The sequence below is a fragment of the Parus major genome, chromosome 2, assembly GCF_001522545.3.
Source record: "Parus major isolate Abel chromosome 2, Parus_major1.1, whole genome shotgun sequence".
In the NCBI taxonomy this organism is placed as follows: Eukaryota; Metazoa; Chordata; class Aves; order Passeriformes; family Paridae; genus Parus; species Parus major.
Genome location: NC_031769.1, coordinates 63,635,006 through 63,656,420, shown reverse-complemented (window position 1 = coordinate 63,656,420; position 21,415 = coordinate 63,635,006). Strand labels below are relative to the sequence as shown.

General features: G+C 41.9%; 1 protein-coding gene across 1 annotated transcript in view; it reads right to left on the bottom strand.

Moving 5' to 3' along the window:
* Positions 1 to 3,328: 3,328 nt before the first annotated feature.
* Positions 3,329 to 21,415, bottom strand: part of ELOVL2 (ELOVL fatty acid elongase 2) — a 51,225-nt gene continuing 33,138 nt past the window's right edge. The window contains exons 4-8 of the mRNA XM_015649138.2: positions 11,880 to 11,957; positions 11,186 to 11,357; positions 9,313 to 9,437; positions 6,983 to 7,117; positions 3,329 to 6,365 (exon numbers count right to left, since the gene is read on the bottom strand). Of these exons, the coding sequence (XP_015504624.1) occupies positions 6,237 to 6,365; positions 6,983 to 7,117; positions 9,313 to 9,437; positions 11,186 to 11,357; positions 11,880 to 11,957 (639 nt within the window). The 3' untranslated portion in view covers positions 3,329 to 6,236. The remainder of the gene's footprint in view (positions 6,366 to 6,982; positions 7,118 to 9,312; positions 9,438 to 11,185; positions 11,358 to 11,879; positions 11,958 to 21,415) is intronic.

The following is a 21,415-nucleotide window of genomic DNA, read 5'->3' as shown; positions in this document are numbered from 1 at the left end:
ACTCTTCAGTCTCCTTCCAGCTGCTGTTTGATTCCAGGTTCTCAAAGCACTCAGCTGAAGCACCAGTGACTTTGGGAAGATGAAGCTGTAACCTCTGTGAGCAGCTGTGCTTGACTCTGGTAAAGCTACTTTTGCATCTTGGCTACAGAGTTTTTGAAATGCTCTGGTCCCACTAGTGCAGTGGCATACTCTGATGGCCCCAGCAGTGTCATTAACCAAAACAGGCTTTAAGATACCAGCCTGAATAATCTCATCATATCGCTGTCCTATTGCCTGGATGTGCCAGGTCCTAAATCTGGGGCTTTTACTACCTGAGGCTGGCTGTAGGAGTAGGGTAAGGCTTGAACTGCCCTGTTGCTGCTTACTGTGATCCAGAGTTCACACTGGTGAATGTAAAGCCTTGTGCTTGTAAAGCACAGCCTTGTGCTGTGTTGCTCTCACTCCTAAATTCCAAGGGGAGCCTTCCAGTAATTCCCACATAAATACCTATATTCCATGGTTTTACTTTTACAACCTGGCCCAACACGATGATGCAACCTGGGCTCTCAAGGTGCTTGATGTGAAGCAGAGCTCAGAATTGAGATGAGCTGCCCGCAGTGGGGCTGTTCCTGAATTCTGCCAAGGCGCAGAAACAGCGCTGAGAATTCGCACCCTCGGGGCGCGCGTCCGCTCCTTGGGGATGGCTGTCGGCCTATTTAGGCTCGCTCATCTGCACCTCCGAGTAGTTTGCTGCTCAAAAGGAAGGTCTGAAATAGGAAGAGGATAAGATGGGATGTCTCTCTCTGGGTTTAGGGCATTTGGGTGTTTTTCTGTTTGTTTTTTCAAGCTGTGGCTGTAGTGGATGTTTTTTTTTATTTTTGTATATAAGGTTTTTGATAGATTCTTTGCTTTCTTGAGTTCAAGCTGCCGAGCATTTAAGCTTTGTCAGCATTGTGAAATAGATGTGTAGAAATACTTGCTTTGCTACATTTCCTCACCTTTCATCTGTGTTGGCAGAAGGCTCTCTTGGTATCTCCTGTAGCTGTAAAAAGTTAAGAATGCTTTTCATCCAAGGATCTTTGCTAGATAACTTACAGAGTGCATTGGTCTTATTTCTGTATTTTGTTGCATCTCTGCATAACCTATAACTATAAAGCTTGGAAGGTGAATGTTGAACACTTCAGAGGACATGGATAAAGGAAAAATCAGGGTTTCTTACTTAGTAGAAATTGCCACAATATTGTATGCACCTACACTTGGTTTTAACTGTTTTATTGGAAAAGTCTGAACCCTAAAAGGCTGTTTTAATGATGAGCATGGGAATGCAGAAAGGGATGTTACATTGCTTAAATACCTTCTACCCCTGCACTCATCTATCCCTTCACATGAAGCACCTTAGCTTTTGAGAAGCTCACTGTTCCAGCTTGATAACCTGTGAACTGCCTGAGGTGAAAATTTTAGACTTTACTAATGGTCTTTCCATCTGTAGGCAGTAGAAGTGTTTGGAGACTTCATCTGGGACAGAAATGACATTTTCTGACCATGGACAGCCCATCTCATACCACTTCCTGCACTACTGGGTCAATTAAGTGTATTTGAGTTTAAACTTCCTGAAAGTCTAAAGTCTATTTGGTTTCTGCAACAAATGTGTAATTGGGTTAAGTTACCTCTTGCAAGGTAGGTAGCTGACCTTGGTGGCTTTCCTTTGCCATTACCACTTTGTGCTTTTTAATGTGCTATTAGTCCTGATATTTCTTTTATTTTCTTCCTTTCGGTGCAAATGGACATAGCTCAATTTTCAATCTGTTCAGCTTCCTTGACACTTCTGAGCCAGAACAACAAAGATGTAGGTGCTGAGGTGCAAAAAGTAAGCATCAATACGCAGAAAAAGAAATGGGAAATATAAAAGTTCTGTTTAAGGACAACTGCTTTTTGCATTTTAAGCTTTAAATAAGGTTTAATATTAAACTGACTATAAGCCCTGCTATTTATGCTGCATGTCTTTCAGGGGGTGATGCCAAGTGCTTGTTTACCTGCACACTCTGTGCCAGTGGCCATTGCAAGGGCTACAGCCTACATGTCAAGGCTGCATAAAGCCAGAGAAAAGGATGTCCTCTGTGGCTGGATGCTGGAACATGAAATAGAAGTCTCTGAGTCCCTCAGAGAGAGAAAGGAGTTAAAATATATTACACCACATAGGCATGAAGTAAGAGTGTAAGTTTTAGTTTTAAGTAAGAAAAAATACATCTTAAATGCCTTAAAGGGACTGTGTTAGCTAGTGAAAAGCCCTAAAGCCTAGTTTAAATTTCAGTAGTGTTACCCTTTACAGAATTAACTTAGTTCTACACACAATGAAAACATGGCTTGCATTTCTAGATAGAACAGACAGTTATTTGCGCAAACAGATAATACTCTATACGTAGAATTTGGGTAAGAACTGATGCTACTTTTGTACTTTAGAATTAAATTCAGACTGGTGTAGGAAGAATGTTTGAGAATTGTGTTTTTAACTGATTGATTTATTAATATAATTCCTCTTTATTGGGGTGAAAATACTCCAACACTCAAGAAAGACTAAAAAAGGGAGCTGCTGTTGCTCAGGACGAGAGGACTTTATGCCAGAACACTTTGAGCACGGACTTTAATACTCTGAGCTCTTTGCCTTTGAGACTGATGCATTCATACAGTAAATAACTTTACAACAACCAACAAATGCTCTTGTCTCCTTGAGACCCAAGATCCCCCCAAAACTGACAGATGCAAATGGGCAGAGGAGCTGTGCATGTTTAACCTGGCCTGGGGCAGCTGACCCTGCTCTTGGTAAGGCGTGCTGGAGTTGGCTGGAGCACACAGAGACAGGTCCTGCTTCTGCAGGCAGCAGAACTATGTCTAAGAGAGTAATGAACTGGAAACAGACATGTTTCTAAGAATAGCTGAGAGCTGTTGTGCATTTTGCATCTGAAAGAGATTTTATTTTTGAGATACTGAGGTTTTTTTTTTAGATTTTGATTTCTCCATTGTCTCTCCCCTGTTTTCTACTATTATGTTCTAACTGAAAACAGTCTGGTACTCAAACAAGGACTTGAAGGGCAAGTACAAACCTTGAACAAACAAGTTACTTCAATATTACATTTGTTCAAAAGCACAAGTTTTTATAGGTAGAGTGGCAAAAAAAGAAAATGGAAGCTTTATACCAACACCGGTGAAGGTGGTGTAAAAAGTTATGGAGATTGCTTTTGAATCTGTTGTGAATGCCCTAAAATGCTTCTGAAAATGCTGGAGAATAAAAGCAGCCTCACCATCCAGTTAACAGTCCAGTCTGATGCCTTAAGAAGGAGTGGAGACAGCCTGATAGTAAAATTTGTTTATTTACAGTGTTATGTATTACAGGAAAATCAGTTTAAAAAGTCAATGCTTCTCTTTCTTCAAGTTGCGGCATTTTGAAGATGTTAAGACATATCTGAAGAATTTTAAACATACCTGATTCCAGCCTTCCTGGCTGATCTGCAAGGTCTGAGACCATCTCTGGTTTTTTCCTTTTTTTTTTTTTTTTTTTTTTTTTTTTTTTTTTCCCCAGCCCTTTGAATTTCAAGTAAGGCATTTATTTATTTCCTTTTCTTTTGAATGAGGTTTCAACAAAACAAAAGATCATATCTATGGGTTTGATTTCTGCAGTAAACTTTAACACTTAGCACAGCTGACGCTTTCCACCTTGATAGTCAAATGCATGCTTTGCCATCAAAAGATTATGGACTCCACTCGGCCTAAAATCCATGCTGGGCCACACAACCCTTTTGTTGCCTACCTTAGATTAATAGTCCAGCTCATTGCCTTCTTCACTGTCTTGCCAGCTCTTTCAAATTCCTCTGCCTTTACCTTGGCTTCTGGTATCAAGCTGATTTCTACAGCGCTCTGAAGCTCTCCCTTTATGCTGGGCTGTGTAAAACACCCTCAGTCAAACCTGCTAATTTCTTACATCTTGGGATTTTTACAGTACCAGTCAGAAATACCTGTAAAGGTTCTGGAAGAGCCAGAAGTGAGAAACAGTATTTTCATGCAGTGCCCAGGTTTTGTGAATGCAGGGTTATTGGGGTTTTTTTTTTTCAGTTTTTTTTTTCTTTTGGCTTGCTGCTTCCCCCCCTTACTGAGTATTAAATACAACAAAACACTGACTTTCAGTTAAGTGAGGTTTTGTGACCAGCTTCATGAAGAGGGAGGGGAGCAAATGTGAATATGCAGCAGCCCAGCTCTAGTTAGTTGGTGTGGTGGCGTAAAAGTCTTTGAATACTGCAGTTATATTGGTTACCTGGTTCATGATGATGTAGTTCAGTAGCCAGGCTGCTAAGAGATATTGCTTCTGCTGTAGCACTTTGGGAAGGAATTTCACTTTTCTGCTGGAGCAGAAAAGTTTTGTCCACATTGCAATGGAGTTGGAACTGCCTGGAGACAGATGGAATTCAATGGGACTTTCAAGCACACAGTCAAGCAGAACTGTGACACATGACACCCTTCTTAATGCCATTTTCTCCTTTTGCTTTTGCTGGATAGCCCCATCTGTTCTTCTTCCCCTACTGCACCACTTCCTCAGTCCCTTTCCTTCCTCTCCATGAGCCCTCAGGGCTGTGGGGTCTCTGGCTGCCCCTGATGAGGCTGCCTGCTCTGAGTGTCCATCCTGCTCCCTGGGACAAACGCTCCTCCTGCCGTTATGCCTGCAGTCTCCTAGAGGCCCCAGTGGCAGACCATCTAAATGGGGATATTTGGAGGGGATAACTGGCTCTCTACAGGTGGAGAAGAATTGGACAGCAGGATTTGGGACAGCCTCCTCTACATATGAGCCCTCTGTGGCTGCTTGGGCTGTCTGTGCTGTCTGGGTGTGTGTTTTGTCCTCCTCCTGCTCTGGGCCTCTGCAAGGTGACAGGAGTGAGAGGACATGCTTCCTTTACAGAACCGCTTCAGTCCAAGGGACCTGCTGGGCTGGAGTGACTCCAAAAGTTGTTTCTCTCGAGAGAATTTTGTACATGAGAATGGAAGAGATCAGAACTACTTCACTGTGAGGAAAAAAGTCCATGTCTATTTTTAGTAGAGGAAATTAAGCGAGCAAAATGAGAAAAGGGTGAGGGCAGACCCGTAAAGTTAACCTTGGGTGCTCTTCATTGCTTACCATTTGAGTGGGGGTGAATGCAGTGAACTGAAGCAACAAAAAGATGGTGATGAACTGTTGGGAGAAAGACACCTTTACAACAGCTGCTGTCTGCAATCTCCTTGCTTCCCCTCCCCTTCCACCTGCCACAGAAATTCCTATATAACCTGCTTTTTGCTCATTGCTGAACTCACTTCTCAAATTTTCTGCATCTTCCAGTCTATTAATAAAGGGGCATGACAGTCTGCTTTGAATTAGCAGTGTTTGTATAGGATTAACTTTACACACATTTACACTCATTGGATTTATCTTCCTTAAGTTGCTAAGACCCTATTTCTTTCAAAATCCATTTACCTAGAACTATTAATTTAGCACATCCAAAATGATTTGTTTTGTTCTGTGTTCAGAATACTATTCCAGGCAGTGCCAGGGGCTACCAGCCCAGCCCCCTGAAAACTCCTGCCAGACTTCCAGGCATTTGAATCAAGTTGCACCTTGTGTAAAGCAAGTGAGCACAGTGCACAACTGCCTGCAAACTATGGGATGGTGCACTTGGGCTCTGCCCTCTGACATGCCCTTTCCCAGGACTCCCACAGGATCAAAGGGTACCTTGCTGATGTCCATGGGGAGGGAGTATGCTTTGGGGAATTGCTGAGAAGAGGGGTGTGATGATGGAAAAGGTATGATTCTCACCTTTCCCCCCACCCCTCCTTTATTTTCCTGGCCTTGGCCACAGGTGGATTTACTGGGTGCACTGTGAAGCCTTGCCTCAAGACCTCTCACACGCACAGAAAGTGTTAGTCTGAACAGAGTCCTAACCTTTTGAAGGCATTGATGGATTTATCCATCAAGTGTTTCATAAGGCGTTTTTGTGTCAGCATTATAGATCAGAAAGGTTTTCTTTTTCATATGAGAAAGATCTTGGCTTTCTTTGTTCTGATGGTGATCTTTGACAAGTAATTCTACTCATTTTGTTAAAACCTAAATAGCAGTACGTTAATAAGTGTCTGGTACAAAGAACTGATAAATGTAATCAAATAGGTTTTAAGCTAAAGCTTGTAATTCAGTCTTTTTTCTTCTTTTTCTCCTTAGAAAAAACCCATAGGAAACACTATACTTATTGTGCCTTCTTATTATTCTGCAATCCATTGGCAGCAGCAAAGTAGTCCTTGTGGAAACCATTCTTGATTTCTGTTGTGACAGGGGTTTCCTTTACAGCTGTTCTTGAAGGTGCTTTCCGGTATGTCTATAAAGCAAAATCCAAAGTAAACACCTGGATTCATTTAGTGCCCACCAAAACACTGATTATGGTTAACTGAAAATGGAAATTGTCTGCTGCTGATGCAGATGTATGTATTTGCTTCAGACTGCATTAAGACTGTAGTCTTTTCACTGCTGTGGGTGATGTTACTTTACTAGCCTTACTGTAATAATTAATGTCAAAAGAGATTTCAAGCCTTGTACACTAAAAGCTTTATGTATTCAGGCAGGCTTGAGCACTCCCTGCTAAAAGATGTTGAATTAAACAAGGCAAAGTGAGAACTGGTAGTTTCTTTTCTTTTTCCCCCCTAAGGAAGAGAGAGATTCCAGAATTTGCCTACCAAAGCAAATTCAGACCTCCTATGTACTGAATGCGGTACCTGACTTGCTATACAAGTGCAGAAGAGTTAATCTGTAATGAGGGAGTCCTCATTATTGAATAATCTCTCTCTCTCTCTCAGACATGACTGTATCTGTTAGTCTTAAAATACTTAATAACATATTTTAAGCACTGACAATCATTCTACATCTGAGTCCACCCAGACTATGCAAAAAGTTCTATTTTCCCTGTCCTTGTCAGAGAGCTCTCAGAAGACTGCTTACCTTAATGTAGAAGTTGATGAAGAGGATGACCAGTGTGGCCATGTAGGAGGACTGGAACATGAGGCAGCCAAATGGGAATCCACATGGCTTCACAGCTGCGCTGAGTGTGTGCACAATAGTGAGCAGAAACTGGATCTGCAGAGAGAAGATAACACAGGAGTATTTGCTGAGAAAGGGTCAGTGCTAGCTAAATCAGACACAGAAATGTCCCCTAGTCCTGCTCCTTGAAAGTTTGAGTGCTCTTGAACACTATTCCTTTCTAACCTCTGAATGCATTGTGAGGGTTAAAATGGTTAAAATGGTGCTCTTGTGAAATCAAATAAAAACCTAAGGGGTCAGAGGTTTCTAAAAGTAAGTTTGTAGGCCTAGTTGACAAAAGAGGTTTTCTTTGCCTCTCAGATTTAGTAGGTGCTGCTCTGTCTTCCAGACTTTGTGACAGGTACAGGTGCTGTCTCTGTTACTGGGCAGAAACTGGAGGAAGCTCGGAAGAGTCCTGTCAATAGCTTTAGAAGTCGGAACAGAAAATGCAAAGCTCAGGTCCAAGGAGTTCAGATAGGCTATCACTTGCATTAATGAAGTTAAGGAGGGGATGAAGGAAGCAAAAAAGAGACAGGGAAGAAATTGCAGAGACTTGTCTGTATTTAGAACTGTGAGCCACAGCCCACACTAGTGCACCTGATTCTCTTCAGCTGGGTAAGTGTACAGCTCAATCCAGTGTACTGAGGTACATTTCCAACTGGGCAGTGTGTTTCACTTGTGTGCAGGGATGGTCTCAGCTCAGAGAAGCAGCTTTTTGCTAAGAAAATTTCTACACAGGAATTTTAAAGCTCACTGCAAACATCTGAACCTCCAAATAATATAAACGGGCCCTAAGAGAAAAAAAGTAAAAGGAACTTTATTTCATATCAAGCCTTGTATCTTGTTGATAGAAACTTTTGATCTGGCTCAGCTCTTCAGGCATAGCATGCCCATGGAACAGACTTTTAGAAGTCAATTTCTGTATTGCCTAAAGTTTGTTTACATAATTTTGTAGTTGTACCACTGTGTTGTGAGTTAACCTGACTTGGCTGCCAGCTGCCCACCCAGCAGCTTTCTCCCCTCTTCTCGGTAGAGTAGGGGGAGAAAATAAGATGAAAAGAATTTGTGGATTGAAATAAAGGTAGGGAGGGTAATTGATAAAACTTACCTATTACTGTTATAAGCAAAATAGACTTGACTTGAAGAAGATTAATTTCAAGTATTGCCAATTAATAACACAGAAGACAAACAAGAAATAAAATTAAAAACACTTTCCCCTAAGCCCCTGTTTCTCCTCAGGTTCAGCTTCACTTCTGACTCCTCTACTTCCTTCCAAGTGGTGCAGGAGGATGGTGTTTGTAGTCAGCCCACATTGCTTTGGCTTTGCTGTTTCTTTCTCCTCACACTCTTTTCCTGCTTCTGTGTGGGGTCCCTCCCATGGGAGAGAGTTTCAGTGTGGGTATTTCCCATGAGCTGCACCTCTTCACAAACTGCCCCAGTGCAGGTCACTTCCACAGGGTCCAGTCCTTCAGGAACAGGCTCTTCCTTTGTGGGTGCCCATGGGGTCACAGATCCTGCCAGCAAACCTGCTCCAAGGTGGGCTCCTCTCTCCATGGGTCCACAGGAGCCTACTTTTCTGCTGGCTGTATCTTCCTTCAGGGCAGACGTGTCCATTGCTGCAGAATGAGGTCCTCCATGGGCTCCAGGAGGATCCCTGCTCCCCTATGGACTTCTGTGGGCTGCAGGGGAACAGCTTCACCAGCATCTTCACCACAGGCTGCAGGGGAGTTTTTGGTGCTAATTCCCTCCTTCTGCTCTGCCCTGGGTATTTGCAGGGCTGTTTCTCTCACATTTCCTGTCTTCTCTCTCAGCTTCTGTGCTGTTTTTCACCCTTAAATAAATATGGTATCACAGAGGTGCTCCCAGCTTTGCTGATGGGCTCAGCTTTGGCCAGCAGGGGAGGTCTGTCTTGGAGCTGGCTCTGTCAGACTTGTTTTTGTGACTTTTAAATATTTTTTTTTCCACAATTAAGGAGCAGTCATTTTCTATGCAGTGGTTCAAAACTAACAATTTTGTGGACTAAAGATTTTCTACTGTTTGTTTTCTACAGAAAACACTTCTGAACATAATTTCCTTTATTAAGTTAAATCAAGCTTACCCTAGTGACTTATGCTGTATGATAGTTTTGTTATACTTCAATTCTATCTGGCTTAATTGTGTAAACAACAATGTTTACCTATAGTTCATTTAGTCCTCTCTCACATTTTGAAGGATTTCTGGTAGTTAAAAATGAGAGTAAAGTAGATACATACCAGTTGTGCCTGAGTGAGGTATTTCTTCCACCAGAGATATTTTCTCATAGAAGGGATGACTGACAGTCCATAGTAAGAATACATAAGCACATGGATAAAGCTGTTCAAAGTGGGTCCAAAGAAACCTATAAAAATCCATTAGGGAAAAAAACCCAATGAAATACCAACTGCTAGAAAGTGAGAAGAAGGCATTATTGCTTGTGATATTGCTTCTATATTGAATCTCTTATACATAGTAAGTATTCCTTTCATACTTATTCCTTGCTAAAGATATTCCTGATGTGTAGAGGTTCTCTCCTAGGGGCAACTGGAAAACCAAATACTTCGTAGAGGGTTTTTCTCATGCTGAAAATTGTATTTTTATCTCACATTTTTCTTCTCCTTCACTTTTTTCCTATTCTGTAGTTTACAGGCTATTTTTTCCCCTCTCCTGAAGTTCTTCTTGCTATGAGCCTTTCCATTATTCCTGTAAGCTTTAAACACTGCTGTGGATGACTTTGCTGCTAATATGCAGCTTAGGACCCTGGGAGACACTTGTCCTTCTGTTCTCTGATGCAGTAGCAAGGGCTTTGCTCTGAATTAAACCAACCTCTTGTGGCTGTGTTTGATCATCGCTCTTGTTTTCTTCCTTGGCTCTTCTGCTTGATACACGTTTACAAAATTTCATCCCAGCTAATACCTTGCTGCTCTTATTGGTTGTATTTAGTGAATACTAGTTCTAGAGGAAATTAACTATCCTCTACTTTGCAGACTGTGGAGAAGTAGCAGCACTACTCTGTGCTGTGTGCTTCTGTGTTTGATGCCACTGCTGCAACTACAAGATGGACTCACCAGTTGTTCTGATTTTGCCACTGATTAATTCCTTAGCTACTGATTTAATTACAGTAGAGCAGTGCTAGTGCAAAGTGTGGGGACCACACATTAGGAGGCACAAACCTCCACTGATTTGTTTACACCTCTAGAAATAGCTCCTAACTGCTGTGAAATCTCTGATCCCTGCTTCTACCTTTAGCAGTGATTTACTTTGATTTTGTGCTGTCCACAGTTAGCGCCAACAAATGTGAATTCTGCTTTTAGGTCTGAAAAAGACCTGCAACAAGTTTTTTTACAAAATGTTACAATGGGCTGAGGTGACTCCCTCTAATAGGTTGTAAGGAAACTGAGGCTTTTTTCTCAACTTTGAAAGCCGTTCCACAGGAAGCCTATGGCTGTGTGAAGCCCTGGAAAAATATGCCTGTTGTGAGACAGCTGAAATAGTTCTCTGCTGTCTGGACTTATTATACAAATGCCAAATGACCAGCCTGTGGTATCATAGATCCCTTTGTAACAGGGAAGATGATGACAGTTACTATAACCTTCTGAGGATGTATTCTCATATAAAACAGAATAAATTCAAACTTGCATTTTAATTAGTGACTGTGTAAGTAAAGTATCTTGCTAAAGCAGAGATTGATGCATACAAGAGTTGAGCCTGTAAAAAGGCCATTGATTTAATTTGTTGTGATTGATAAAGGCTTTACCAGGGTCATGACTTCTTCCTGCATCTGCTTTTGGAGTAGGTCTTGTGTGTGATGGCTCTTCTGTGCTGCTCAGTACTGTTGTGCTTAAAAGTGGTTTGAAGAGAAGTAAATACACGGGTTTGTGGCAGCTAAGTGAAAAATCTAGGGCCTAACACTTGGGTATTTTTGGCCTGAACTTTTAACCATGCTTTTAACTTTCCAGTGTTCTGCAAGTGGTCAGCATTTCTGAAAGGCTCTGATGATGCCCTCAAATTGCACAGTGACACAATTCCTTTGCACAGCTCCTGGTGATATGATTCCTCCCCACCTGCAGCTGACTTAGACCTGGGGTGATGAAGCAAACAAAGACTTACTCTGCCCACAAGGTATCCAGTTCAGAACACACCACCAAATGTTAAACATAGTGGCATGGTGATACACATGAAGGAAGGTGATCTGGCTGCTTTTCTTCCTCAGTACAAAGAAGATAGTGTCCATGAATTCAATTACTTTGGAAAAATAATACCACCACAGCACCTTGGCTACCTGTACAAGCAAGAACAAAGGAGCAGGAGATCAATATCTGTCCATATAAGTGCTTAAACATTACTGTACTTCTTCACTCCCTAGGCATGCAACTTCCCAGAAGGCATTGATACAATACCAAAGGAGAAGCATGAGCTCTGTCTTCAATTTCATTTTGCTTTTCACTGACACAATGACACACATCTTTTAAGCAGTTGTATAAATATATAATTTAAGGAATATAAACTTTGAGGAAGGATTTTCTAATTTTTTTTCCCTGAAGATGCAGTTTTGTGGGTAGGTTTTTGTTTCATTTTGGGGTTGCTTGTTTTTTTTTAAGGGTGCTATCACTTTTCTTCACACTGAACAGATTTTGCTGCCAGTTTCTTCTTCTGAAACAATCTAAATTTGATACTCAATACGATGAAATATATCCTCCTCTAGAGCAGAGATATTTTACCAGAGCTCAGGATACGTCCTAGGATGGTTAAAGACAGTTAAAGCAGAAAGGATGCTGAGGGCTGAGCTGTTTTTGTCTCTCACCCGGATATCAGCCTCCCCTGCACTGTGGAGGTTCTGGCACTGCAAGTTGTAGCCGCCTTCCCATGTGGCGAGGATGAGCTGGAACAGAAAACAGAGGAATTATGTTTGTGAGCAGATGGAATGGTTTTTCTCCCTGCAGCTGTTCTATCCTTATTGGGTGGGTACCCACTCCTTCCATGAACTGATGCTCTTGAACCAGACAACTTGCTAATATCTTGTGTTTTGAAAGGGGAAAGGCATCAGTTAAGCTGGAGATATGAAATGATGCATTTCTTCTCTTTCTCTGGCTTTAGAGCCTTCAAGGCATCTGTTAAAATCCCTTGTTACTTAATGCACGTCCAAATCCTCGCTCCAAAGCAAACACTGGAATAGTGAATCTTTGTCCTGAAGCAGTATAAGCTTAACACAGCTACTTGTGCAAAGCTGTCCTTGAGAAAAAATTCCCTGTTTGCCAAGCAAACAGAAGGCAAAGGTGAAGTAGAGCAAGGGGAGAAATATTTCCTAATGCCATACACGTCTCTTTATCCTACACTGTTAAATGCCGGAGGAAGTGAAGGAGAGCGGGCACAGTGCTGAATGGAGGCGTGAACAGGCACACAAGCAGTTTCTGAGATTCTGCACATGTCACACGGGGAAGCAAGCAGAGCAATGAAATATCAGAGTGCTGAACTGGGGTGGAGCAGGTTTCTAGAAAACCATATGGTAGTTTTTTGATACGGAATATTTTTGTAGTAACAGCCACCTCAAGCACTCAGCAGCCCTTTTGCAAGAGGGAGCATCATCTCTTGCTTATAAATGCCATGTAGAATCCATCATTTTTGAAACAGTCTTGCTTATTCTTAAATAAGTACAAAGTGGGTTTGGGGACAAACTGAGCAGCTCATGTTCTGGGGTCTTTCTCACCCTCTACCGACACTGCAGAGAGTGGGAGTGGGAGAAGTGCACTGCAGTGTTATGCTGTAAGCAGACTTGCAAGATGCTGAGAGAAGTGGGTTGCTTTCAGCTCTGGGGCTACACTCACAGGGATGATGCGTGTCAGCACAGAAGGGATGACTTTTCCCTCTAGTTCACACTGAAAAGAACTGTCCTGTGTTGAATCTGTGACAGTCCATACAACAGTGAAGCCGAGAGATTCTCAGTGATCAAACTGAATCAATTCCTAGAGTAAATACATTTTAAAAATTATTACTGATAATAGCTGGGGAATTAGAAAGTAGCCTAGAATGCTTATTCTATATTCATACTAAAATGTGTTGAAACCTGGAAAACCAGAGTCTTCTACTATTTTTCTTCTGAATTCAGAATCAGTGATTGTCCCTGTATTATGAACTTAGCTGTTTTAGGTGGCTAAAATAGCCTATAGAAATTGCAGAGAGAGATGACAGTACAATAAATCACTGTTTTATAGATAACTGATATGTAACAATTGAAACAAACACATTCCTTTACAACCAACTAATTTTTCTGCTTTGCTGAAGAAACCTGACCTCAAAATTTTTTGCTGCAGTAGGTAAAATGTCAGTACACAGAAATTTGCTAGGAAAAATATGCAGTTTTCCATATTTTGACTAGTCTATTTTACTACTGTTCCGATTGGTATATCAGTGGATTGATTTTTGAAAAATCTTTTTCATATTGTCTCCTTGTGTATGAAAGGTCAGGAGTGAAGGTCAGTTGATTGCCCAGCAGGTCCTGGATAAAGCCCTGAGGAAAGAAGCTGGTGTCTCACCACGTGTCAGGAGCTGCAGTCCTCCCTGGAGATACTCTGGGGATATTTTCAGTCTGGATTGGTCGATACTTGCTTTTTGTTTGCTTTTTTTAACAATCTGGTAAGTAGTAGAGTAAACCTTGCCAAAGGACTCTGTTGTGTTTTCGTTTCTATATTAAACCTGGTTTTGATTATACCTATGCCAGTGATTTGTTAAGTGACCTTAAAACACACATTTGCCAAAAACTGGTGCAGTCAGCGGGTTTGCAAGCAGTATCACTGACTACTTACAAAAGCATGGAAGAAGTCCAAGTCCTAAGTTCTCACACAAATGGGCTCAGGATAACTGGTGTGATTGGAAAGCTGTGGAATAACATCTGTAAGTTGCTAGGGGCCGTAAAAATGCTAGGAGAAAATGATTATTGGCAAAATGTTAGGTAACTGTCCAGAAGCTGCCTGCCACTACAGAAAAGATAATATTCAAGAGAAACAAGGACTGAAAACTGAGATGGAAAGCAATTGAGTTACTATTGTCCTTCAAAATAGAACAGCTCCAGAGAGACGGCTACAGGAGGAACAGAAAGAAAAACAAAAGTTGAAGTAAAAAGTGGACCTAATGCTTATGTGGGCTCCAAACCCTCCTGACATTGTGCAGATTAGTAAATGAATTGCTTCTCCAGAAGATTGGGATAGTAACATATGGAGTGGCCCCTGGGATAACAAACCAGGGTTCTGCACCTGGGATGGGACAGCCCTGGATGGACAGACAGACTGGGGAATGAGAGGCAGGAGGGCAGCCTCATGGAAAGGGACCTGTGAGTCCTGGTCGATGGCAAGTTGAACAGGAGCCAGCAGTGCCCTGTCAGCCAGGAGGGACAGCCCTGTCCTGGGGGACATCAGGCACAGCATGGCCAGCCGGGCACGGGAGGGGATTGTCCTGCTCTGCTCTGAGCTGGGGCAGCCTCACCTCCAGTGCTGGGGGCAGCTCTGGGTGCCACAACATAAAAGAAAGATATTGAGCTATTAGAGAGCATCCCAAGGAGGGCCATGAGGATGATGAAGGGTCTGGAGGGGAAGCCCTATGAAGAGGAGCTGAGGTCACTTGGTCTGTTCAGCCTGGAGAAGAGGAGACTGGGGGGAGATCTCATTGCAGGGTAAAACTTCCTCCTGAGGGGTAGAGGAGGGGTAGGCACTGATCTCTTCATTCTTGTGACCAGTAACAGGACCCAAGGGAGCAACATGAAACTGAGTCAAGGGAGGTTTAGGCTGAATGTCACTAAAAATGTTTTCACCCAGAGGCTGGTTGTGCACTAGAACAGGCTCCCCAGGGCAGTGGTCACAGCACCAGGCCCAACAGAGTTCAAGAAGTATTTGGACAACACTCTCAGGCACATGGAATGGCTCTTGAAGTGTCCTGTGCAGGGCCAGGAGTTGGAGTCAACCATCCTGATGAGTTTCTTCCAGCTTGATTTATTTTATGAAGCTTTCATGCCAGTGCTGAACAGGTGAGTTCAGTAGTATCTCAAAGTGATTTGTTTTTTTTTTGTTTTTTTTTGTTTTTTTTTGGTTTTTTTGTTTTTTTGTTTTTTAAGTATTGAATTCAAAAGTTCCATGTTGGAAAATGAGACAAAAAACCCTAGAGGCTCATAAAGAAAATATTTCTTTTCAACATCAATATTTCTTTTCATCATCACAATTTTAAAATTTGGTAATTAGGAAATCTGCAACTCTTTACAAATGGTCAGCATGCAAATGGAGAGTAAGCTTTGCAGTGAGAATACCACTCTGTTTGACGACACGGTTTTATCTAATTTCTTTAGTTCATTCATCCATCATTTTAAAAATGCCAGATTTTTCAGATCATTCTGTTTGCTTATTCCCCAGTCAGAATGGCAGAAGAGTTTCTTTACTTGGCAGAAGAGTTTCCTCTGGTTTATGTCGGCATTCCAAAAGCCAGCAGATTAGACTGAACTTTGATATTTTTTCACTTTTTTTAACCTGAGTTTTTCATATAGCTCAACATTTCTATTCTCTGTTTTAGGTGCCTTGCATACTACTGCGTCTCCTTTAAAGAAAAGAAAATAATTCCCTTTGAGTTTTGACTCCTCTGCTTTGCAAGATAATTTTCAAGATTTCTGGCTATCTTCCTAATATTTAAAAAAAAAAAGCAAAAAAAAAAGCAAAAAAAAGCTTAGTGTGGAAATTTGGAAAGCAGAGGGTAATTTTTATGGGATCTTGGTGACCCTAGGTCCCAACTTTGCTGTTGGCTCTCAATGATGTGGAAGGTAAGCAGCTCACTCAGCGGTGCCAAATTAGCCAGATGCCTACCTGGAACAGAAGCTGGCACCTTGACACAAGACATTTTGGTACCAGGATCTTTTTTTCTGATACCAAACCCATACATTATTTGTACTGTTTCAGTCATGTTCCCTTTTGTATACTGAGCAGCCACAACTCTGCAGAGCTGATGGAGTCATTAATCCCTCAGAGATGGTGCAAGTGCTGGATCTATCAGAGAAATGAGAAATCCCCCCTCTCTTTCAAAACACAAATTCTCTCCCCCTAGAAAACAATTATTCGAATGATTTGCGTTCTTGGTAGCCTATCTTGAAAACAATATTAAAACAAGTATTGTTTGAAGCTATTTGGAAAAACAGATCACATAAAGAGCTAAGTGCTGCCTGATGAAAAATTTCTGCTAAGTAGCAACATCCTATTAATTAGTAGAGTTTTCATATTTTGCTGTTTTCCCTTATGTTCTTAACAGATTACTGTTTTTACACTAATAAATGACTTCTATTCATCTGCTCAAGTATAAACAGCATGAGAATTCACATGAGTTGTTTTGCCACTTCAGTCAAACTCCTACCTTATTTTTGTAAAGGGGGAATCAAAGTGTTCAGAACTGGAAGTTGGTTCCTTTGTCAGAAGTTTCAGGGATGGGCAGCAGGTACCAAAAGATGATGCAAACCTCTCACCTCACTGAGTCGCAGACTGAGCTCCAAGACCCTGATCCAGGGGCCTGTGCCCTGCTCATTTCAAGCTTTCAATTTCAAAAATCTCACAGCTGTAGCTTGTTTTTCATCTGTTCCCTATAGGCTAGAAAGGAAAGTGATGTGATTTTCTGAAAGGATATTGCCATTTCTACTGACTGCAGGTTCTCTGTGCTCTTTGAATATCAAAAAAGTCTCTGTGTATGGTTGGACTTTGTCAGAGAAGAAGTGCCTAGAAGCAATAAGGTATTCCTCTTTGTCCCAAGGCAGGAGGAAGGCAGAAGGTGAGGCATCAGCATTGGGCTACATCTGGCTGGCGTTCCTCAGGATCAGTTCTAGGGCCAGTGCTGTTCAAAATATCTCTCAGTGACCTGGAGGCAGGAACTGAATGCCCCATTTGCAGGTTTGCTGATGGTATGAAACAGGGAGGTGCTGCTGACTCTCTTGGCAGACAAGAGTCCTTGCAGTGGGATAGAGTGGAGCACTGGGCAGTCATCAGTGGGATGAAATTTAACAAGTCCAAATGCTGGATCTGGCTCCTGGGATGGAGTATCATGGGCACAGGTACGAACTAGGGGAGGAATGGCTGGAGAGCAGCCCTGTGGAGAGGGATGTGGGAGTGCTGGTGGGCAGCAGCTCCCTGTGAGCCATCGTGTGCCCTGGCAGCCCCAAGGGCAAACCTCAGATTACCCCACTGCAGCAGCCTCACCCTGAGCACTCTGTGCAGGTCTGGACACACCATTTAAGAAGGTCACAAAGATCCCTGAAGGTACCAGAGGAGGGCAGCAAGGGTGGTGACAGGGCTGGAAGCAAGTCCTGTGAGGAGCAGCTGAGGACTTTGAGCTTGTCTAACTTGGAGAAAAGGAGGCTGAGGGGTGACCTCATTGTTCTCTGCAGCTTCATGAGGAGGGGAAGGGGGGAGGGAGGTGCCGAGCTCTACTCCCTGGGATGTGATGATAGGATGTGTAGGAATGGTTCCAAGCTGCATCAGGGGAGATTTAGACTGGGCATTAGGAAGCAATTCTTTACTGAGAGGGTGGTGAAACCTTGGAAAAGGCTTCCTAGAGGAAGCCATTGACCTTCCTAGAGGGGTGGTCAATGCTCCCAGCCTGTCAGTGTTTACGGGGCATTTGGTCAGTGCCCTTAACAGCATGCTTTAACTTTTGGTCAGAAAAGTTAAATGAAATGCCTGAAATGGCCAGGCAGTTGGACTATAGATGGTTGCTCTGGGTCCCTTCCAAGTAAAATGTTCTATCCAGTATATAGTCTGTCTAGGTGGAAACAGTTAAGGGGGAAAGCTAAAAACTAAAAATGGAGTTAGTATTCAAGTAATTAAAATTCTTCTTAAAAGTTCAGAGCAGGAGTATTAGCACCAGAATCCTTCTTGTGAAAAAAAATCCAGAGCAAGATGTTATTACGGGTATGATGTTTCACTGGGTTTTCTAAGGCACTCCAGCCACCAGACCAATTAAAACAACTTGATATTCTCAAGCAACTGAAGTCTCACTAGACTAAGTAAAGGACACTAATCTACCTGTGAAGCACAAAGAAAGGCTTAACTTTCAGTGCTGTGAATCACTTATTTTCCTTGGCCACTGGAGACTTTTGTTAGTCTTTGTGAATGGCAGCTCCTCCCTGGATCTATAGACTAGGATAAAATAGTCCTGAAAGCAGTTACCTGACGGCCAATCCCAAGGAAAGGGAGTCACTCGGGGCAGTGTCTCAGGAAGGAGAGAGAAATTATATTTTCCTTTTTATCTTAAATTTATTTTAGAATTGAATGCTTGAGAGGATTATCAGTGTCTAAAACCAGAGAGCAGATTGATAACCGCATGTGTTTTTCCTTTTTTTGGTTTTTAAAGAGAGAAATCAGCTCCTTGCCTGTTACATGACCCACTTCCACAAGCATGCAACTGTCTTGCCATGCCCAAGGGGCTGGGGTGAAGCATGCCATAAGGCTACAGAGGCCATCACTTTTACACAATAACCCAGTGAAAAGAGGAAAATACCACTAATCATCTTTGACTTGTCATTCAATCAGTCTTAAAAAAATACCTAGAAAGCTTTAAGGCAGGGCTTTGGGTTTGTTTGGGGTTTTTTTTGGCTAAAATATTAAATTGTATAATCATCTGTGAATTGTATTTATTGAAGAATATCTCTCTGTAGAGGTTGCCTATCTTTAGACAGGACTCCAAGAACTGTGATATGATCCCAGATTTTAGATGGATAGCTGAGATGCAGAACAGCCTGTGTTTCCAGATTGAAGTCCTTGTGCCTCGAAGATCTTGGATAAGCTGTAGTCTGGCATGACTAAAACCTTTTAGGGAAGCAGCATGGGCTTGATGGTTCAGCCCAGGATGGGGAGATTCCAGAATGTCCCATCCTTGCCACTTGGTTAGTGCCATGGTTTCCCCACACGTAAAAACTTACTGGTGGTGCTGTGCCAAACAAATCCAGGTGCTGAATAGGAAACACTCCACAAGAATTATCACTGGGGAAATATTTTGTTGTTCCTCTTTATGATGCATTTGAGATACTTTTAACGGGGACAGAACTGTGAAAAGTGTGCTTTGGACTACTGCTTGGTGAGGCTCTCCAGCTCTCCATAGGTCTTGTTAGAGGTCAAAAAATTGTGTGCATGGTGTCTCCCCCAAAAAGACTGTCTAATTCTTTAATACACCTACTGGAGTTTGCTATCCTGACCTGCAGCACATACAGCTGGACCCTAAGTTGGATGTCTCCTCCAACTGGAGCACTGTAGCTAAAACGGTACTGGTTATTCCAGAGCAGAGGAATTATGTGGTCCTATGCTTTCTTCCTGCTTTTAGGTCAGAAAGTTCATGACATGATGACAAAAAATAAGAGCTCCTTCCCAAGTGAAGTTTAGATAATTGTTTGAATTTCTTTTTATCAACAAAAACTCTTTCAAATGTAAAGCCACGTTATTGAAAAATATACTAGCCAGTTCCATTTAATACTCCTTAAGCAAATGGGAGCCTGATAGAAGGATTAGTGAAATAATGACTTCAGAATTACTTGAAATCAGTTGTGAATGGTAACCACTTTGAGTATTGCTGTTGTCTGGGAGAGTGGGATAGGCTAAAAGAAACCCTGTCTAGGCTTATTTTCCATGATCTTTGATGACATCTGCTCTGAATAGCTCCCCTATCATATTTTGTGGTACCACTGATGGCATTAGAAGCTGTGCACATATGGAAAACCTCATCATATGAAGTTTTATTCTTGTTTTCTAATAAGGTTCTACTGAATTCTGTTCGAATGTGCATGAGAGATCCAGAGCACTGCCTTTTTCAATGATCATGTTAAATGTTCTACTGAAATGCAGAGCTCAGAAAGGTCAGTATGAAAGACAAGGAGAGCACAGAGGATGAAAACTGAGATGTGAGGACGACATGCCCAGCTGGAATAACTGCAGGCAAGGACAGCAAAGTCATCTCTCCAAACAAATCATTTGATTAAGACAGAGGAACACCTGGTAATTTCACTCCATTCACACAAAGTTCTTACTTGATCAAAAGAGCTGTTTGCTCTTGTCCTTAAATTTCTCTGCTTTACAATGCACTCTTGGTGACCTTTTGCTCTCTAGGTTTTTCTTTTTCCCACTTCTCCTTTCTTCAAATGATAGAGAAGTGCACCTGAACTCTTCAGGTTTCTCACTTTGTTCTTTTTCTCTTGCTGCCCTAAGGTACAAATAGTCTCTCAGTACTAAATAATGGCATCAAAGGAAGCCTTCACCTCAAGCATCAATACTGATGGATCTAGAATCTGTCTGTACTTCTGTACTTAATTTACATTTGTTAACTTCTGAAAAATTAATGAAGGAGTAAACAATAATATAACAAATTACCAAAATTACCAAAGAACCCCCCCAAAAAACCCCACAAAACCCAAAAAAATCAAAACCACAAAAAAACCCCACAAAACAAACAAAAAAAAAACCCCAAACCAAAAACAAACCAAAAAAATCCCAAATAAAATCAAAACAAAACAAACACCAAAAGAAAGATTATGTTGAAGGTGGACTTCTACAGTAAAATTCCAGGAAAGTTGGAATTGGGTAGGATCTTTTTTACCTTTCCCCATCGTCTGCACCCTTAAAAGTTTACTTACAACTTGTGCTACACATGCTCCATCTTTTTAACACTTGCACAGATAGGAAGCAAATCTTTCTGATGTGAGCCGTTATAGTGATGGAATAAAACAGAGTTTAAGTGCTCCTACTATTTTTTGATTTGTTCCTTTTGTTTCTTCCCGTTATGCCTAATTCAGGCATTATACTTTCTAGTAATATGTGAGATATAATCTCCATTGCAGTGTGTAGGGCTAAAAGTGGTGGCTGATGGCCCTGATCCTTCTGGCACTCCTGGGACTCCTCACACCACCTTGGCATCGATGAATATGCAAGTTATGGCTATAATTCAGAAACTGGACTTAATGTGGTTTGAATTCTTAGCTCCTAGAAACAGCTAAAGTGCATTTGATTTACTGCTTTTTATTTTATTTAATCCTGCAAGGTAGAAGACTTTTTTTCTGGCTCCTCTAGAAAGGTGAATGCACTGGGCTGGCAATTCTTGTGAGTCCTGCTCTTTTCCCTTTGCTCTGAAATGAGGGGTGCTCACATGCAAGTCCTGCTTCCCCACATGGATGTGGTTGCTTGCTTACAAATCCCATGGATTTGTAATAAGTCTGAGAAGCTACCTGGGGATACAGGCAGCTTGAGACATCACGCCACCCCTCTGCTAATGACACATATCTCTAGATCTCCTTTTTAATCTGACCTAAATGGTGCTAGTGTCCTGGTTTTCTCAGTGCCT